Source organism: Phocoena sinus, chromosome 17, assembly GCF_008692025.1.
Source record: "Phocoena sinus isolate mPhoSin1 chromosome 17, mPhoSin1.pri, whole genome shotgun sequence".
Lineage (NCBI taxonomy): Eukaryota > Metazoa > Chordata > Mammalia > Artiodactyla > Phocoenidae > Phocoena > Phocoena sinus.
Genome location: NC_045779.1, coordinates 44,276,718 through 44,292,682, shown reverse-complemented (window position 1 = coordinate 44,292,682; position 15,965 = coordinate 44,276,718). Strand labels below are relative to the sequence as shown.

Below are 15,965 nucleotides of genomic sequence, written 5' to 3'. Positions count from 1 at the left end.
AACAAGGGGTCCTCTGAAGAACAAACAAAATAACAATGGGGGAATGGGGGAATGAATCTGTAATTCCCAATGTTTATTACTGTGGCTGTATTGGATTGCTTCTTTGGCTCACTCTTGCCCAGCCCAGTTCATCTGTAATCTGAACACAGAAGTTTTTAAAGAAAGGCATTTTGACATCGAGGAATAGTAGATATCTTGACCTTGTGATGCCTTGCTAGAGCTCCAGGCTGTGGCTTTGAATTTTGGAAGAAGATTCCCAGCAAGGCTAGAAGTTCATATACTGCTATTCAAAAGTATTCTGAGAAACGGTCAAAACCTGTGGCATGGAGCCCTGAGAAGGGGAAGAGCATGCAGTTCTGTCTGAGAGTTTGGGGAGTAGTTATTCTTCTGGAAGCTGCCCATAATAACAGGTGGCTAAGCATAGTTGTTCCTGGGATCTGAGTATGTGAACCGCAGGGTTTAGCTGAACTTTAGTCAAGATACTCAAGCTCTCTAAGCCTCAGTTTCTTTATCTGTAAAATGGGAAATAATAATAATAGGGTCTATCTCATAGGATTATAGTGAGAGTTAAATGAAGTAATCCTATATGCTCAATGAATTTTGGTCATGTTTATTATTGTTATATTGATGATAATAGTAACCACCACCACCCCCCAAATCCCTGGGGCTTAGACTGTTTTGTCCATGGGCTCTCCAGAGAACTTGAGATCAAAGAAGAGATGAGGATTCTGTCCCTCACCTCGAAGCTTGAATTGGAAATTGGGCATTGCCTATGTCTTCATTAGATAGATAACTTCTGGATCATAAGTGCAAGACAAAATGTCTACCCCATCACCAGCCTGTATCTCAGATCCGGGCAGATTGCCTTTGCTCCTGGGGACCGACTGGGAGGAAAGGAGGTCCCACTTCAGCTGTTAGAGCTGAGGATGAGGTCACTGGAAGGGGAGAGCCTGGAGAAAGGATCGCGCAGGTGCCTGGCCCTCTGTCCAGAGTGAGGTCTTATTGGGTTGGAGCAGGGAGGCTCGCTTGACTAACACTAGCTGTGGGATTCCCAGCTGGAGAGGCCTCGCAGTGAGACCTAGTCAAGTTTTAGGGATTTTTCTCTGTCTGTGAATTCCCTGGTGCGTCTCTCCAAAGATGCTATAGTTCCTTCCAGACCAGAGGGTACCTGCCCTGGCCTCGCAGGGCCGCAGTCTGGGGTGGGTCTGGGAGTTCTCCAACTCGGTGCAACAGTTGCTATTCTCTGCCACACAGGGCACCTGGGAAGAAGGGGTGAAATAGCTAAGTGGAATACAGGGAGGAATACTTCGCTTCTCCTTCCCAGCCCCTAGAATGAAGCTGATCTTCAAGCGACATTCTCATCCTTTTCCTGGTCTGTGTCAATCCCACTGTCTCCGCCCCCTCCACTGCTGAGTGCCCTGATTCTGCTCACCTGTGCCTTCAGACTGGCGATAGAGCAGCCCCGGCACACGCTCTCTTGGTGGTTTCTGTCAGTTCTTAGCATGCCACTGGGCTCACACAGTACTTGTAACTTCACTTCATGCTGACGACTCTAGAGCTGTTAGACAGACATGAGGCTCTGCTATTTGCAAGTCCCTTTGCCAAGGTCCAGAGGGGCAAGTCTGAATAGGACCCAGCACTGATCTAAGGGGTCTTCACACCTGATGTCAAGATCAGCTTGATCAGAGCAGCAATCAGGATAAACTCAGCGTGCTGAGGAAGCACGGGGCGGCGGGGGGGGGGGGGGGGGGGGGGGGGCGGGGTTTGCTAACACAGACTTGAGGAGAAGGGACCAGAGGAGGGCACATGAGGAAGAATCTTGTGGGAGAGGCAGTAAGTCCGGGAAGGAGGCTGCTGAGGTGGGTGGTCTTCGGGGTGGAGGGAGAGAAGAGAAAACAAAGTTGGAATGTAGAGTGTGGGGGAGGGGAGAGAGGCCAGAGATGGAACTGGAAATGACATTGGGGTCTTGGGAGCAACCAGGATAAATGCTCTAACTCCTGGGACTATGAGAGTCTGAAAAGTTACTTGGGAAAGACCACTCCAGTTAGAATGTGGAGTGTGGGACTGAGGGAACACAACCAAGGCAGAAAGTCTGGTGAGGAGGTCACTGCCTGAGATGACGTGGCCTGGGTACCGGGCAGTGATATAGATGTGGGTACAGGGTAGATCGTTATGCCAGGAATTGCGGGTGGGGAGAGGGCATGAAGACTTGGTGGCCAAGAGGGGAGCTGGATGTGAACAGTGATGTGCACCATTCCCTTCAAGCTATTTTTTTTTTTTTTTTTTTTTTGCATTTCTATTCTCAGAGCCCACCAGGCAAGCTTACAATATGAGGACAATAGGAAACAGAAGAGATGGGAGGACAGTTGAAGACTAGGCAAGCAGAGGGTTGTGGCTCTGCTAGAAGAGGGGGCCTTGGTTTAAGGCGTCGAGGACCACCACTTCAGAGAGCATGTACTCCCAGGTGTGCCCATTAGCCGTGTCATGAATTAACTGAATGCTCCTGAATCATGCAGGTACCTGGACCCATCCCTCGACTCCAGGCTGATGGACTGCAGAGCAGCTGTAGATTTGATCTACGTGCAGGTGAGGCGAACCAAGAGCTATCAGAACACCAGATACTATAGGACTTTTGAGTTTGAAACCATTACAGAATACGTGTGGCAGTCAGAATTCTACCTCCATACCTAGAAGAGGCAAATTCATATAAACAGAAAGTAGAATAGAGGTTACACGGGGCTGGGAGAAGGGGAGGCGTTATTGTTTAATGGGTATAGAATTTTTGCTAGGGATGATAAAAATGTTTTAGGTATAGAGAGTGGTGATGGTTACACAGCATTGTCAGTGTTTTTAGTGCCACTGAATTGTGTACCTATAGATGGTTAGAATGATAAATGTTATGTATATTTTAACCACAGTAACTGAATAAATGGAATATAAATAGATAAATATTCTTAAAGAAGTAGAGTTTAAAGGGAAAAGAATTCTACCCCATTCTAACAATCTCTCCAAATCGGCAGCTGATACTCCATCACCTAGGCTAATTTACATGAGAAGGGAAAGGATATCCCTGCTAATTTAAAGTCACGCATGGTCCCTAAATCTCACTTTAGCATAATCTTCTTTTTCCCTAAACCAACAAGTAGCGTACCCGCCCCCAGGGCCAGCCTCATGGGCAAGTGGCCTGTGGGGCTGCACTGCCCCTGCCCTCCGTGCTCAGATGGCCCCAGGCTTGTTGAATACTCTGCTGTCACATCTTGAAATTCTTAATTTTTTAACAAGGGACCCTGCATTTTCATTTCGTACTATGCCCTGCAAATTATGTAGTCGGTCCTGCCTTACCCCTGCCCCTCAGTCTCCAGAAAAGTTAATTTAGAGTTTGGCCTCCTTTCCTTGCCCGACTTAACGTGGTGAAGGCTCTGCTCAGCCGTGGTCAGCAGAGGCTGCCTCTGTGATGCTCCACTGGTTACCCCCATCTCAGCTCCTGCCTGCTTCCCCAGCTCCCCGCCACTCTTCACCCTCATGAGGCAGCATCTTCGGAGGCCTGATTCTTTCCCAGGCCTGGCTTGCCAGTTGTGGGAGGGAGGTTTGGAAACTTCTTTTAAGGTGTTTCATGAGGTTATCCCTCAGTTTGTTCCCAAGCAGCAGAATGGTGGGTCGAACTCGTGGCCTGTTCAAACCCTCCCACAGTTTTCTATTCTCTCAGACTAAACCCCACATCCTGACGTACTTGCTTTATCTTCTCCTTAGCATTTCCACCATTTCACTATATATAACATTTTTTTTTTTACTGTCTCTGTCCCTACTAGAATGATTTCTCCATGAAATTAGGAATTTGTTTTGTTCACTGTTGTATCTCCAGAAACTAGAATTATTCCCAGCATGACATTAGCATTAAGTCTCCTGGCGGGCCCCTCATAACTGTTTTAAATGCATTGTTTCGTTTAAGCTTCATAATAATTCTGTCAGGCAGTTGGTACCATCTGCATTTTTAAGAAAAAGAAAAAATAACGTTTGCTGACAAAGGATTGAGTAGGCTTAGACGTGGAGGATTTAGAAAAGGGATTTAACACATTTGCAGGTGGCTTTTATGTAGTGCGGTTCTAAGCTGCTGTAGTCTGTGGCTTTTCATAAACTAAGGAGGTAAAATTGAAGAGAGGGGAGAAGTGTCGGGTCAGACATTACTTTTAATGAGCTTTGAAGGGGAGAAGGAAACATTGATAGAACCTCTTGCAGTACTTTGGTTGTAGCAAAAAAGTGAAAGGGTGGATTTTGATGCTTTGGTTTATGAAAGAGCATAGAAGAGGAAAAGCACATACTTCCTTAGGTGACTTCTGGTTTTGTTTTAAGCAATTACATTGCTTTAATTGGATTATTTTAAGCAAGTCTTTACTTTGGAGTCATTTGTTACACAGCAATAGCTAACTGATACATAGCTGTTCATACTGTTTTCCCTTTAGTTGGATTACGTGTGTTGTTGACATATGTGTTGAGTCTAATTGTCATTTAAACTTACTTCATAGAGTATGATTCTGCATGGAATGGGAGTTATTGCTTACACAGAGAGGCAAAGAGTGGGTGGCAGGGCTCCCTTTTATACTGGAAAAGCAAATGTTCATTCTTTGAAGAAATGACCGCAGTTCCATGTTTCACATTTTCTCGCAAAGCAACGACCAGGTGCTTTATGTTCCCAGAAAGAGGAAACTGCTCTGTTTTATACTAAGATTAAGCAAAAGGACTGCCTAGCACAGGCTGAGCAGTGCCGCTGAAGGTGAGAGAATTTGCCACATGCCTCAGAAGAAATGAAAGCAATTACCAGCCGGGAGAGACTGGCATGAGCAGTTTACGCACTGCACAGGACTGCCACATGGCACTGTGTTATAATTCAATTGGCAGTGTTTTTTCTTTTTTTTTTTTTTTTTTAAATTTATTTATTCATTTATTTATTTTTGGCTGTGTTGGGTCTTCGTTTCTGTGCGAGGGCTTTCTCTAGTTGTGGCAAGCGGGGGCCACTCTTCATCGCGGTGCGCGGGCCTCTCACTGTCGCGGCCTCTCTTGCTGCAGAGCACAGGCTCCATACGCGCAGAGCTCAGTATTTGTAGCTCACGGGCCCAGCTGCTCCGTGGCACGTGGGATCTTCCCAGACCAGGGCTTGAACCCATGTCCCCTGCATTGGCAGGCAGACTCTCAACCACTGCGCCACCAGGGAAGCCCTGCAGTGTTTTTTCTTAGTGTCACACAAGACCATCGTATTGTAAAATCAGTGGAATCATCCGTTTGACAAAATAGAGCATCATTTGTGTATATATCTCCCCTACTAGACCACCAACTCCACACAGGGACCTTGGCTTTTTCAGCACAGGGCAGAGAACCTGGGTGTATGACTGAACAGACACAACAGACCCCAGCAGCCAGAATGTCACAGGACTCACAACCTTAATACACATTTCTCCTTAGGTGATTTTTTAAGAGACCAAGACCATCTAGTAAATGATTTCCATGAAACTCTTCTAAATTCTAAGAAGGCAAATCAAAATATCACTTATGAAATAGTTAATGCTCACTATGGTATTTTTTATGGCTAGGATATAGTTTTGAGCTCGTTTCATATCCCACTTTGATCCACGTATAACCATGTTCAGTGTAGCTGGAACATAATTTACCATTTTAAATGTTTACTGAGGCTCTGCGCCACTGTATTCTTGCTGTTATGATACCTTATTAGTGTCTGGTTTATTTGCCAGCACATCCTTCATCGAGAATGCATCACCTAATTCTAATATTGTTTCTGTGGCATGGTTTCCAGGGATACAGAGTAGTGAGAATTAGGAACTGCTAGCATCATAATACGATATTTACCTGTCTTCATTAAGGAGTTGTAAACCAGAGAGATATCGATGGTGTCTCCTCCTCTTATAGCTGGGGGAAAGATGGCTTCATGGAAAGCACACTGAACTGTAGTTTCAAAAACGCATTCTATCACTTGCTCTGTCGCTGGCTCTCTCTCTCTGGGTGACCTTGGTACGGTCACTTCATCCTTCTAGAACTGGAACTACAATTTCTCCCTGTGAAGCGTGAGGCTGGACTAATAATAGTCTCTAAGTAAGTTTTCTTCCAGCTTTAACAGACTGACATTCAAACCTTAGCTCTTTGCCTGACAAAATCTTCAAAAACCTGTAGTTGATGTCATAATAACCTGTGCCATTATCGTTCCTTGAGTTCGAGCGGAGCCACTGAGAAATGGAAAGAGGGCCCCAGGCCAGCAGGAGGGAGGGAACCACAGTGCTGCCTCCTGTGCGAAGCCTTACTTGCCTTCCCCCTCCCCACCCCCATGGTATTTTGTTCTTCCCTCCATTATGGTGCCCGCACCTGGTATTGTGAATACTGGTTCACATAGTTATCTCCCTAGGTAGACACTGAATGGCCAAGGGCACAGACTGTGTCCTGGGTGCTTAGGATATGTGAGTGAGAAGCAATCATCCTTTTAAAAAGTTAATGGAGGGCTTCCCTGGTGGCGCAGTGGTTGGGAGTCCGCCTGCCGATGCAGGGGACGCAGGTTTGTGCCCCAGTCGGGGAGGATCCCACGTGCTGCGGAACAGCTGGGCCCGTGAGCCATGGCTGCTGGGCCTGCGCGTCCGGAGCCTGTGCTCCGCAGTGGAAGAGGCCACAGCAGTGAGAAGCCTGTGCACCGCAAAAAAAATAATAAAATAAAAAGTTAACGGAAAAAGTTCTGAGGAGTTCTGATAAATAACAGTGCCATCATAATTAACCATTAAGGAATACTCTCAATTTTTTTTTAAGCAAGCATGTCCAGTGATGTCCCACAAGCCAAATGGGCTCCCGCAAGGTGTTTCCTTCCTCCTTCTTTATAAAAAAAATTTTTTTAATTAATTAATTTATTTATTTTTGGCTGTGTTGCGTCTTCGTTTCTGTGCGAGGGCTTTCTCTAGTTGTGACGAGCGGGGACCACTCTTCATCGCGGTGCGTGGGCCTCTCACTGTCGTGGCCTCTCTTGTTGCGGAGCACAGGCTCCAGACGCGCAGGCTCAGAAGTTGTGGCTCACGGACCCAGTTGCTCCACAGCATGTGGGATCCTCCCAGACCAGGGCTCAAACCCGTGTCCCCTGCATTGGCAGGCAGATTCTCAACCACTGCGCCACCAGGGAAGCCCCTCTTTTTTAAAATTTGAGTGACATTAAGCAAAATGGAAGATTGCGTATAGAAGTATAAGTTTCTGGATTTTCTAAAAAATACTGAAGGCTCAGTCAATTCTGGGCCTACATTCAGCAGGGCCACCACTGGCCCATTTACAATTTGTGCACATTAGAAAAAGGTGCCCCTTCCCCCAGGCAGGCCCAGCCCTGCATCAGGGCCCATGGTATGATACGGGGAGTGTGGGCTGACCACTAGCCTCCCAATACCCCCATGGCTCTGTGCCCTTGTATGGGCCCAATCTGCTCCCACATCCCTGGCCTTGCTCTGCTCAGCCTCAAACACCCGGAGCCAAGTGGCTGATGCCTTGTTTAAAAAGGCCTGCACTCTCCATTTCTCACTACAAAAGCCTCTGCAGAGGGCACTAGCGTATGTGTGATTGAAGCTCATGAAAACCTTGACTTACGTGATTTCATGCAATTTTAAAAATTAGGTTCCGCGTGAGTCTCCATCAGCCAGTCTTCGGGGAACCATATAACTGAATAGAGACATTTATCTAAACTTGACTCTCTCATTGCCTGGAGTGAGGTACTGTACATAATACATTTGAGTGATGACTTCTGAAGTCATAATCAGGGGCAAAGGTTTTCAAAGGTATAAAACAAAAACATTATGTTACCTCTCCTGTAGGACATGTAAATCTCTGTGTTTGAGACTCCCAGATCTTCTAATGATGAATGATGTATCTTTGGTTAGTACTTACATACTAACCACCATGATTGCTGTTTGCCTTGTAATTTTAGCCATGTTTCTCTTTGACATCGTTGCCCTGTTCTAAGAGTCCTTACAGGGCTCTAAGATCAAGTAGAATTCTGGCAAGAAAAAGGTGTTTTCTTCTTCACACCCATGCCGATTCCATTCTGGTGTGGTATCTAGGTTCAGTTTTGAGAATAGTTGGCAACGAGGAGAAAGCCTTGGGGTGTGTAGCTGCCTACATGGTCAGAATTCAGTGTCTTGGGCAATAGGAGGAGGGATTAGTGGAGTGGTCAGATCCGGGTTTTAATCCAACCCTTGCCACTTACTTACTGGGTTGTCTTGGAAGTCATAACCTCTCTGGACCTTGATTTTACCCATTTGTAAAATGGGGGTAAATGTTCCTAACGCACAGAGCAGTTTGGAAAAAGTCAATGAAAAAACTTATGTAAAACAGGTTCTCAACAAATAGTAGTTATTCTTCTTCTCCTCTCTAAATCCATCTCCTTTCCTCCAACCTAAAGAACAACGTCGAAAATTTATTCAGCTTTTCTTTCTCCTCTTGGAGATAAGGCATAACCTGTCCTTCAGTGATACGAGGGACATAACACATAGACTTACGTTCAGACTAAGATATAAATAAATGCTGATAATTGGCAAAGAATTGTTTGCAGTTTTGCTGTATGTAAGACACTGGACAAGATACACTGAGGTAAAGGACTCAGGCTCTTTCCTTGAGGTGTTAACAGCCTGAGGACCACTGGAAAACTCTTTTAAAGCATGATGGCAGCATAGCACAGGCTAAGTGTATGTAGCTGATGAGATGGAAAGCTGATCTCAGAGCCTGCCCTGGGGCCAGGCGGGATAAAGGGGTAAGGGAGGCTGGATGCCAGGAAAAGAAGGGAAGAGCACAGAAGAAATTGCTGAGGGCTTAAGTTGTCTTCAGGTGATTTCTCTCTTTAAGACCAGTGTTGTTCTGCTTAAATCATCAGTGCAGATTAGGAAACAGAACTGAGCAGCCCATCAGGGAGCTGAAGTTTGGGAAGCTAGCTGGTGGCAGTTACCCAAAGCTGAGCAAAAAGGGCCTAACAGTATATTCATTTTTAATTGTTTTTCAATTGTAAGATTGTTTTCATCTTATAAAAATATGCAAATATGGAAGAGCTCAAAAACAAAAGTAAACATCATCCCAAATCTTAAATCGATCATACGTATAAACTCAACATTTTTGATGTGTTTATTTCATACACTACATTTCGCTCATATGTACATCCATTTTCTTGACTCCTAAGTGTGGATACAAGGTCTTTTGGCTTTTGTTTTATATACATTTTTTGTTTTATAAAAATCAGGATCTGGGCTTCCCTGGTGGCGCAGTGGTTGAGAGTCCGCCTGCTGATGCGGGGGACACGGGTTCGTGCCCCGGTCCGGGAGGATCCCACATGCCGTGGAGCGACTGGGCCCGTGAGCCATGGCTGCTGAGCCTGCGCGTCCGGAGCCTGTGCTCCGCAATGGGAGAGGCCACAACAGTGAGAGGCCTCCGTACTGAAAAAAAAAAAATCACGATCTACTACTATGCCCTTATTTGTAACTTGACATTTTTTCATGTATCAATGCATCACAGACTTTCCTCATGTTGTTAAATATTCTATATAGTTTTAAATGATAGCATAAGCTATGATTTGGTTGTACCTAAACTCAATCACCTATTTTTGGGCATTTCATGATAGTACCTATTTCATAGGGTGGCTGTAAGGGTTGACATTTTTCTTTATGCGGGGGGGAGGGGGGGCGGGGAGGAGCGCTAAAATAATAGAAATTTATTCTCTCACAGTTCCATAGGCCAGAAGTCTGAAATCAAGGTGCTGGCAGGACCATGCTCCCTCTCAGGGTGCTGAAGAAGTTTCTGTTCTCTGCCTCTTCCATCTTCTGGTGGCTCTGAGCACTCCTTGGCTGGAATACTACTCAGCCATGAAAAAGATGAAATCCTGGCATTTGTGACAACATGGATGGACATGTTGTATTTCACTCAGTATTTTGCTGAGTGAAATAAGTCAGATGGAGAAAGACAAATGCCATATGATTTCACTGAAATATAAATGAAATAATCAATAAATAATATGATAAAATAAACAAACAACCCAAACCAAACAAAAACACATGCATAGATACCAAGAACAAATTAGTAGTTACCAGAGCGGGAGAGGGTGGGATTGACTTTTTTTGTTTTAGAGCAATTAGAACATTGCCTAACACGTAGTAAGCACTATACATGTGTTTGCCACTATTAATAGTTGGAAAATTTTCAGTATTACAAACAATAGTAGTAATAGCCTTATCAGTACATTTTCCCCACGTCTATGTTTGTCATGCCTATAGGTGGTTTTAGATTTATACGCCAAGTCACCTCCATAAAATTTTACCAGTTTAAATTGCATCAGATCTATATGAAACTTCCTGTTTCTCCAAACCCTTGCCAACTCTGAATGTTATATATATTTTTTGTCTTTGCCAATTTGAGAGGCAAACAGATTCTTTGACTACTAGTGAGGTTCAATCTATATTTGTCATTTGGAATTCCTTTTTATTAATTGCTGATACGTATCCTTTGTCCATTTTCCTATTAGGGATGTTTACATTTTTACTGTTGGTTTGCATAAATAAGATCAACTCTTTGCCACATGTGATGTAGTCACTTCCCTTGGTTTGCCATTTGCTTCTTAGTTTTGTTCTTGGTGGTTTTAGATACAGAAGTTTTTATATTTTTATGTAATTATATATTCATTTATATGATATTTTATCTTTGTATCTTAGAAAGGTATTTCCTAGCACAAGATCAGATAAAAATACCTTTTATTTTCTTCTGGTTCTTTTATGGTTTTTACATTCGAATCTTTAACCTATCTGTGTTTATTGGATTGGGTGGTGTGGGGAAAGAGCTAATTTTATTTTCTTTCCTAAGTGCTACCACTTGTCCCCAAACCATTGAGAAATTGCTTCCCATATCCAACTAATTTAAAAAGTAACCTTTATAACAGGCTAAATCCTTATACGTGTCCACTTGGGTCTGTTTTTATAGCCTTTTATACACGAGTATGTTTTTGTCAGATTAATTCATTTCTGTTAATTTTGCTAATTTTATAACTTATATTGTTTTAAGGCAATACAGGACATTGAAAAAGAATGGGCCAAACCCACAGAGGTGCAGAGGCAGAAATTAGAGGCTCTCCAGAAAGAAGGCAACCAAACTAAGGTGAATGAAATATTGCACCAAGAGAAATCTCTTGGGAGAGAGTTAAAGAAACAGACTGGAATTGAGCTGTTTCTGTAATTTATAAACCCATGAAGCACTAAAAATGGGGCCTTTTTAAAAATGAGAATACCTTCATTGATTTTTCTTTTCATAAAATTAATAAAGGCTTATTGTTTAAAGATTCTAAAAAATACAGACAATATATTGTGAGTCCTTTGCCAGGTTCATTAATATAGACCTTTAATATTTTTAATGACACAGAGTATTCCATTTTATAGTTATGTTATCATTTAGCCAACCAATTTCCTATTATCGGAAGTCAGGTTGTTTCCAGGATTTGCTGCTATAAATCACGTTGGCAGCGAACACCATGAGGCCCAGGGCTGAGTCTAATTTATACATACTCTGTGTGTTCCCAACACCTGGTACGGTTCCTGGCTGAAAGTCCCTGAACACAGCAGCCAACATCCTCTGTCTTTGAATACATATTCTATTATTCTTTAGGATATATTTCTAAATGTCCATTTTAAAAGCTTCCATAAATATGGTACTAACTCACATTCCCCCAAGCAGTATATACAAGTCTGACAAGTCATATTTTAACAGAAGAATTGGCCTTTGCTTCATTGTGTTGTCTTTTTTTTTATCCTTTATACTTAACCAGTGTTCACCACCAAAGCACTGATTTTGAAGAAAATGCCAACAAATTTAGAGGACTCATTTATACTTAGGTTGATATAGAAAGTAATTCTTCAAAGTCTACCATGAGAATTTTAATGATGAGCTGCAAAAAAAGAGAAAAAGCATATACTGCCATGATTTAGTATTTCCCCCCTTAGTATTCCACCACAGCTTTGTCTGAGAAATTTTGAAGTTCAGTTTCTCTGTGGATTTGTAAATTTTTATAATTACGGCTTCTATTTTGATGGATAGCATATTGCTACTACTTTGGATACAGTTACCAATTCTAAGGGCATTTCTGCTCTATAAACTTCTTAATTTAGTAAGAATGCCATTTTTAACCATGCTGCTTCACTCTACCAAAATTTGTATTTGTATTTTTGCCACAAAACAAATTTTCTTTTCTTTAAAAATGTTTTATTTATTTATTTGGCTGCATTGGGTCTTCATTGCTGTGCATGGGATTTCTTCTAGTTGCGGTGAGTGGGGCTTGCTCTTCCTTGTGGTGCACAGGCTTCTCATTGCGGTGGCTTCTCTTGTTGCGGAGCACAGGCTCTGTGGCAGGCTTCAGTAGTTGTGGCTCGTGGGCTTAGTTGCTTCGTGGCATGTGGGATCTTCCCAGACCACGGTTCGAACCCGTGTCCCCTGCATTGGCAGGCGGATTCTTAACCACGGCGTCACCAGGGAAGCCCTAAATTTTATTTTCTATGTTGAATGTTTTACCTGATTTTATCATAATATTTTGATAGTGGTCTTTTAAAAACCTCACTTTGAGTGTATGGATTTAGTCCTCTAAATTTTCTTTGCATTTTGTTCAAAATCAATGCTTCAGTGGTTGGCCAAATATAAAGAATAAAAAAAGATAATACAATGAAGCAGAGGCCATTTCTTTTGTTAAAATATGTCTTGTTTGTCAGACTCGTCTATACTGCTTTGGGACAGGGTATGTGTGAGGTTTTTTTTCATTTGAAAAAATATTGAACCATTATTCAAGTTAACAAATGATTTTCTCTTGAAGCATCTGAGAATACTGCTATAAAACCAGCATTATTTGTTTGTGAAGTTCTGCTAATGGAGTGAACACATTAACAACTATTGCTTAATTTTATGCACATGTACAAGAAAACTTGGAATTGAAAATGAGTGAAATTAATCTAAAGGAGCAGTCATTTTTTTTTTTTTTTTTGCGGTACGCGGGCCTCTCGCTGCTGTGGCCTCTTCCGTTGTGGAGCACAGCCTCCGGACGCGCAGGCTCAGTGGCCATGGCTCACGGGCCCAGCCGCTCCGCGGCATGTGGGATCTTCCCGGACCGGGGCACGAACCCGCGTCCCCTGCATCTGCAGGCGGACTCTCAACCACTGCGCCACCAGGGAAGCCCAGGAGCAGTCATTTGATCTAAACCAGAGAGAGGCTAACTATGGCCCATGGGCCACTGTTTGTGTAAATGAAGTCCACGGGCACACAGCCACGCTCATTCATGCATGTATCGTCAAAGGCTGCCTTTGTGCTAGAGTGGAGGAGGTTAGTAGCTGTGCTAGAGATCATATGCCCCCACGACTGAAAATATTTACTACGTGGCTCTGCAGAAAAGTTTACCAGGGCTTCCCTGGTGGCACAGTGGTTAAGAATCCACCTGCCAATTCTGGGGACATGGGTTCAAGTCCTGGTCTGAGAAGATCCTGCATGCCGCCGAGCAGCTAAACCCTGTGCCACAACTACTGAGCCTGCGCTCTAGAGCCCGTGAGCCACAACTACTGAGCCCACGTGCCACAGCTACTGAAGCCCGGGCGCCTAGAGCCTATGCTCCACAATAAGAGAAGCCACTGCAATGAGAAGCCGGCACCACAATGAAGAGCAGCCCCCGCTCACCACAGCTAGAGAAAGCCTATGTGCAGCAATGAACACCCCATGCAGCCAAAAATAAATAAATAAATAAACTTATTTTAAAAAAAAGTTTGCCAAACCCTGATCTAAATGAAAATACATAACCATACCTTCAGCAGTTACACATGTTAAATTATCTTTTTAAGCCTTTTTTTTTAGGCCACGCCATGCAGCATGCGGGATCTTAGTTCCCAGACCAGGGATCAAACCCGTGCCCCCTGCACTGGGAGCACAGAGTCTTAACCACTGGACCACCAGGGAAGTCCCTTTAAAGTACTTCTTAAAAGAACTAATTTTCAGGAATTCCGTGGCGGTCCAGTGGGTAGGACTCTATGCTTTCACTGCCGGGGCCCATGTTCAGCCCCTGGTTGGGGAACTAAGATCCTGCAAGCTGTGTGCCATAGCCAAAAACAAAAACAGACTGATTTTCAAATAGATAATCCTTTTAGATTTCTGTCCTCTGGTTTTCACACAGTCAGTAATATCAGTGCACCTCCTTTGCATGGCAAATGCCAGCCAGCATTTTGAGCAAAGCACTTATTCATCAACAGCTTTCTTGAGAAATGGAGCTTAACTTTTTTTTTTTTTTAAACATCTTTATTGGGGTATAATTGCTTTACAATGGTGTGTTAGTTTCTGCTTTATAACAAAGTGAATCAGCTATACATATACATATGTTCCCATATGTCTTCCCTCTTGCGTCTCCCTCCCTCCCACTCTCCCCATCCCACCCCTCCAGGCTGTCACAAAGCCCCGAGCTAATATCCCTGTGCCTTGCGGCTGCTTCCCCCCAGCTATCTACCTTACTACGTTTGTTAGTGTGTATATGTCCATGACTCTCTCTCGCCCTGTCAAAACTCACCCTTCCCCCTCCCCATATCCTCAAGTCCGTTCTCCAGTAGGTCTGCGTCTTTATTCCTGTCTTACCCCTAGGTTCTTCATGACATTTTTTTCCCTTAAATTCCATATATATGTGTTAGCATACGGTATTTGTCTTTTTCTTTCTGACTTACTTCACTCTGTATGACAGACTCTAGGTCTATCCATCTCATTACAAATAGGAGCTTAACTTTTAATTAAACAAATACGTTCATCTCTTTTAGAGCATTGCAGCCAAGAGTTTATTACAAAATTTTTAAGTGTTACCAAAGAATAAACTAAATTAAATTTATTTTAATTTAAATTAATTAAATTAAAGATTTATACCATATAATAAAAAAGAACTTCTGTAGTAAAAGCCATGAAACTATTCTAAATGCTCTGTGGCAGGATTGCTCAGCCCTGGTCCCCACCCACACAGGTAGGTAGCATCTACTTACAACCTGTCATTTCTGTTGTTGCCCACTGACCTAAAGGGAGGCCCGGCAGCTTAACGCATCTCCTAAGCTGAATGCATGGGCTTCAGCACAATGAGCTGGTCCAACATGTGGCCGGGAGGGACAGTAGCCTGGGATCCTCTGCCACCTAGTAACAAGAGTCAGCTGTCCCTCACCGCATATGTCTCGGCAGGTTTCCCTTTATCAGAGAGCGCTCACGTAGTCCTTGAAAGGGAGGTATAAGTTACCTTGCTTCAGGGAAAGATTGGGAGAGAGCCAGGTTGTCACTGGGTGGTCCTTCTGACTTAACCAGAAGGACTATTCATTCAATTTCCTTCTACTCTTCTTCCTTCTTCATTCACACATCGAATATTTTTATTTCCACTATGTCTGAGCGCTGTAACAGGAGCAGGGAGACAGTGGTCAACGAGGCAGGACACACCATGAACGTGGGCAGCCTTTATTGTCAGCACAAGGGGCATTGTCTTCATTTGTATCGTCCGGAAGAAAAAGGTGCTTTCACTGTGACTCCATTCCATGTGTTGCATTAGAACGGTAGTAGCTTCTGACATGAGATTTTCATCTGCTTCAAGCAGTCTTTTGCTTCCTCCATCCCCCACCCCCACTTTGGAGCAGTTTTTGGAGCTATCCCAAGAGGTGTGGCACTATGGATACGTGCAGCTGGATCCCTGTACCTGTGACTACCCAGAACCCGGCTGTGGGACCGTTCTTTCTGTTGGCAATGATGAGATCAGCTGCTGCATAACCCTGCCTGATAACCGGACCCGGGATGTCATTTTCCAGATGAACAGAGTGAAGTGCTGGCAGGTCACTTTCCTTGTGAGTATCTTGGCAGCTTGCCTTACCCATGATTTAAAGCCTCCACCCATGATTTTAAAATCCTAGTGTTCTCGGATGACAACAGTG

General features: G+C 43.6%; 1 protein-coding gene across 7 annotated transcripts in view; it reads left to right on the top strand.

Annotated features, from left to right (window-relative positions):
• The window catches only part of SNX31 (sorting nexin 31), a 64,973-nt gene that overhangs the window by 31,115 nt on the left and 17,893 nt on the right, over window positions 1-15,965 (top strand). For 6 of the 7 annotated variants that reach the window (XM_032609701.1, XM_032609700.1, XM_032609697.1 and 3 more), the window contains 3 exons: window positions 2,517-2,586; window positions 11,065-11,157; window positions 15,675-15,878. In XM_032609701.1, coding sequence (XP_032465592.1) covers window positions 2,517-2,586; window positions 11,065-11,157; window positions 15,675-15,878 — 367 coding nt within the window. The remainder of the gene's footprint in view (window positions 1-2,516; window positions 2,587-11,064; window positions 11,158-15,674; window positions 15,879-15,965) is intronic. The other variant, XM_032609699.1, reaches the window with a different exon arrangement.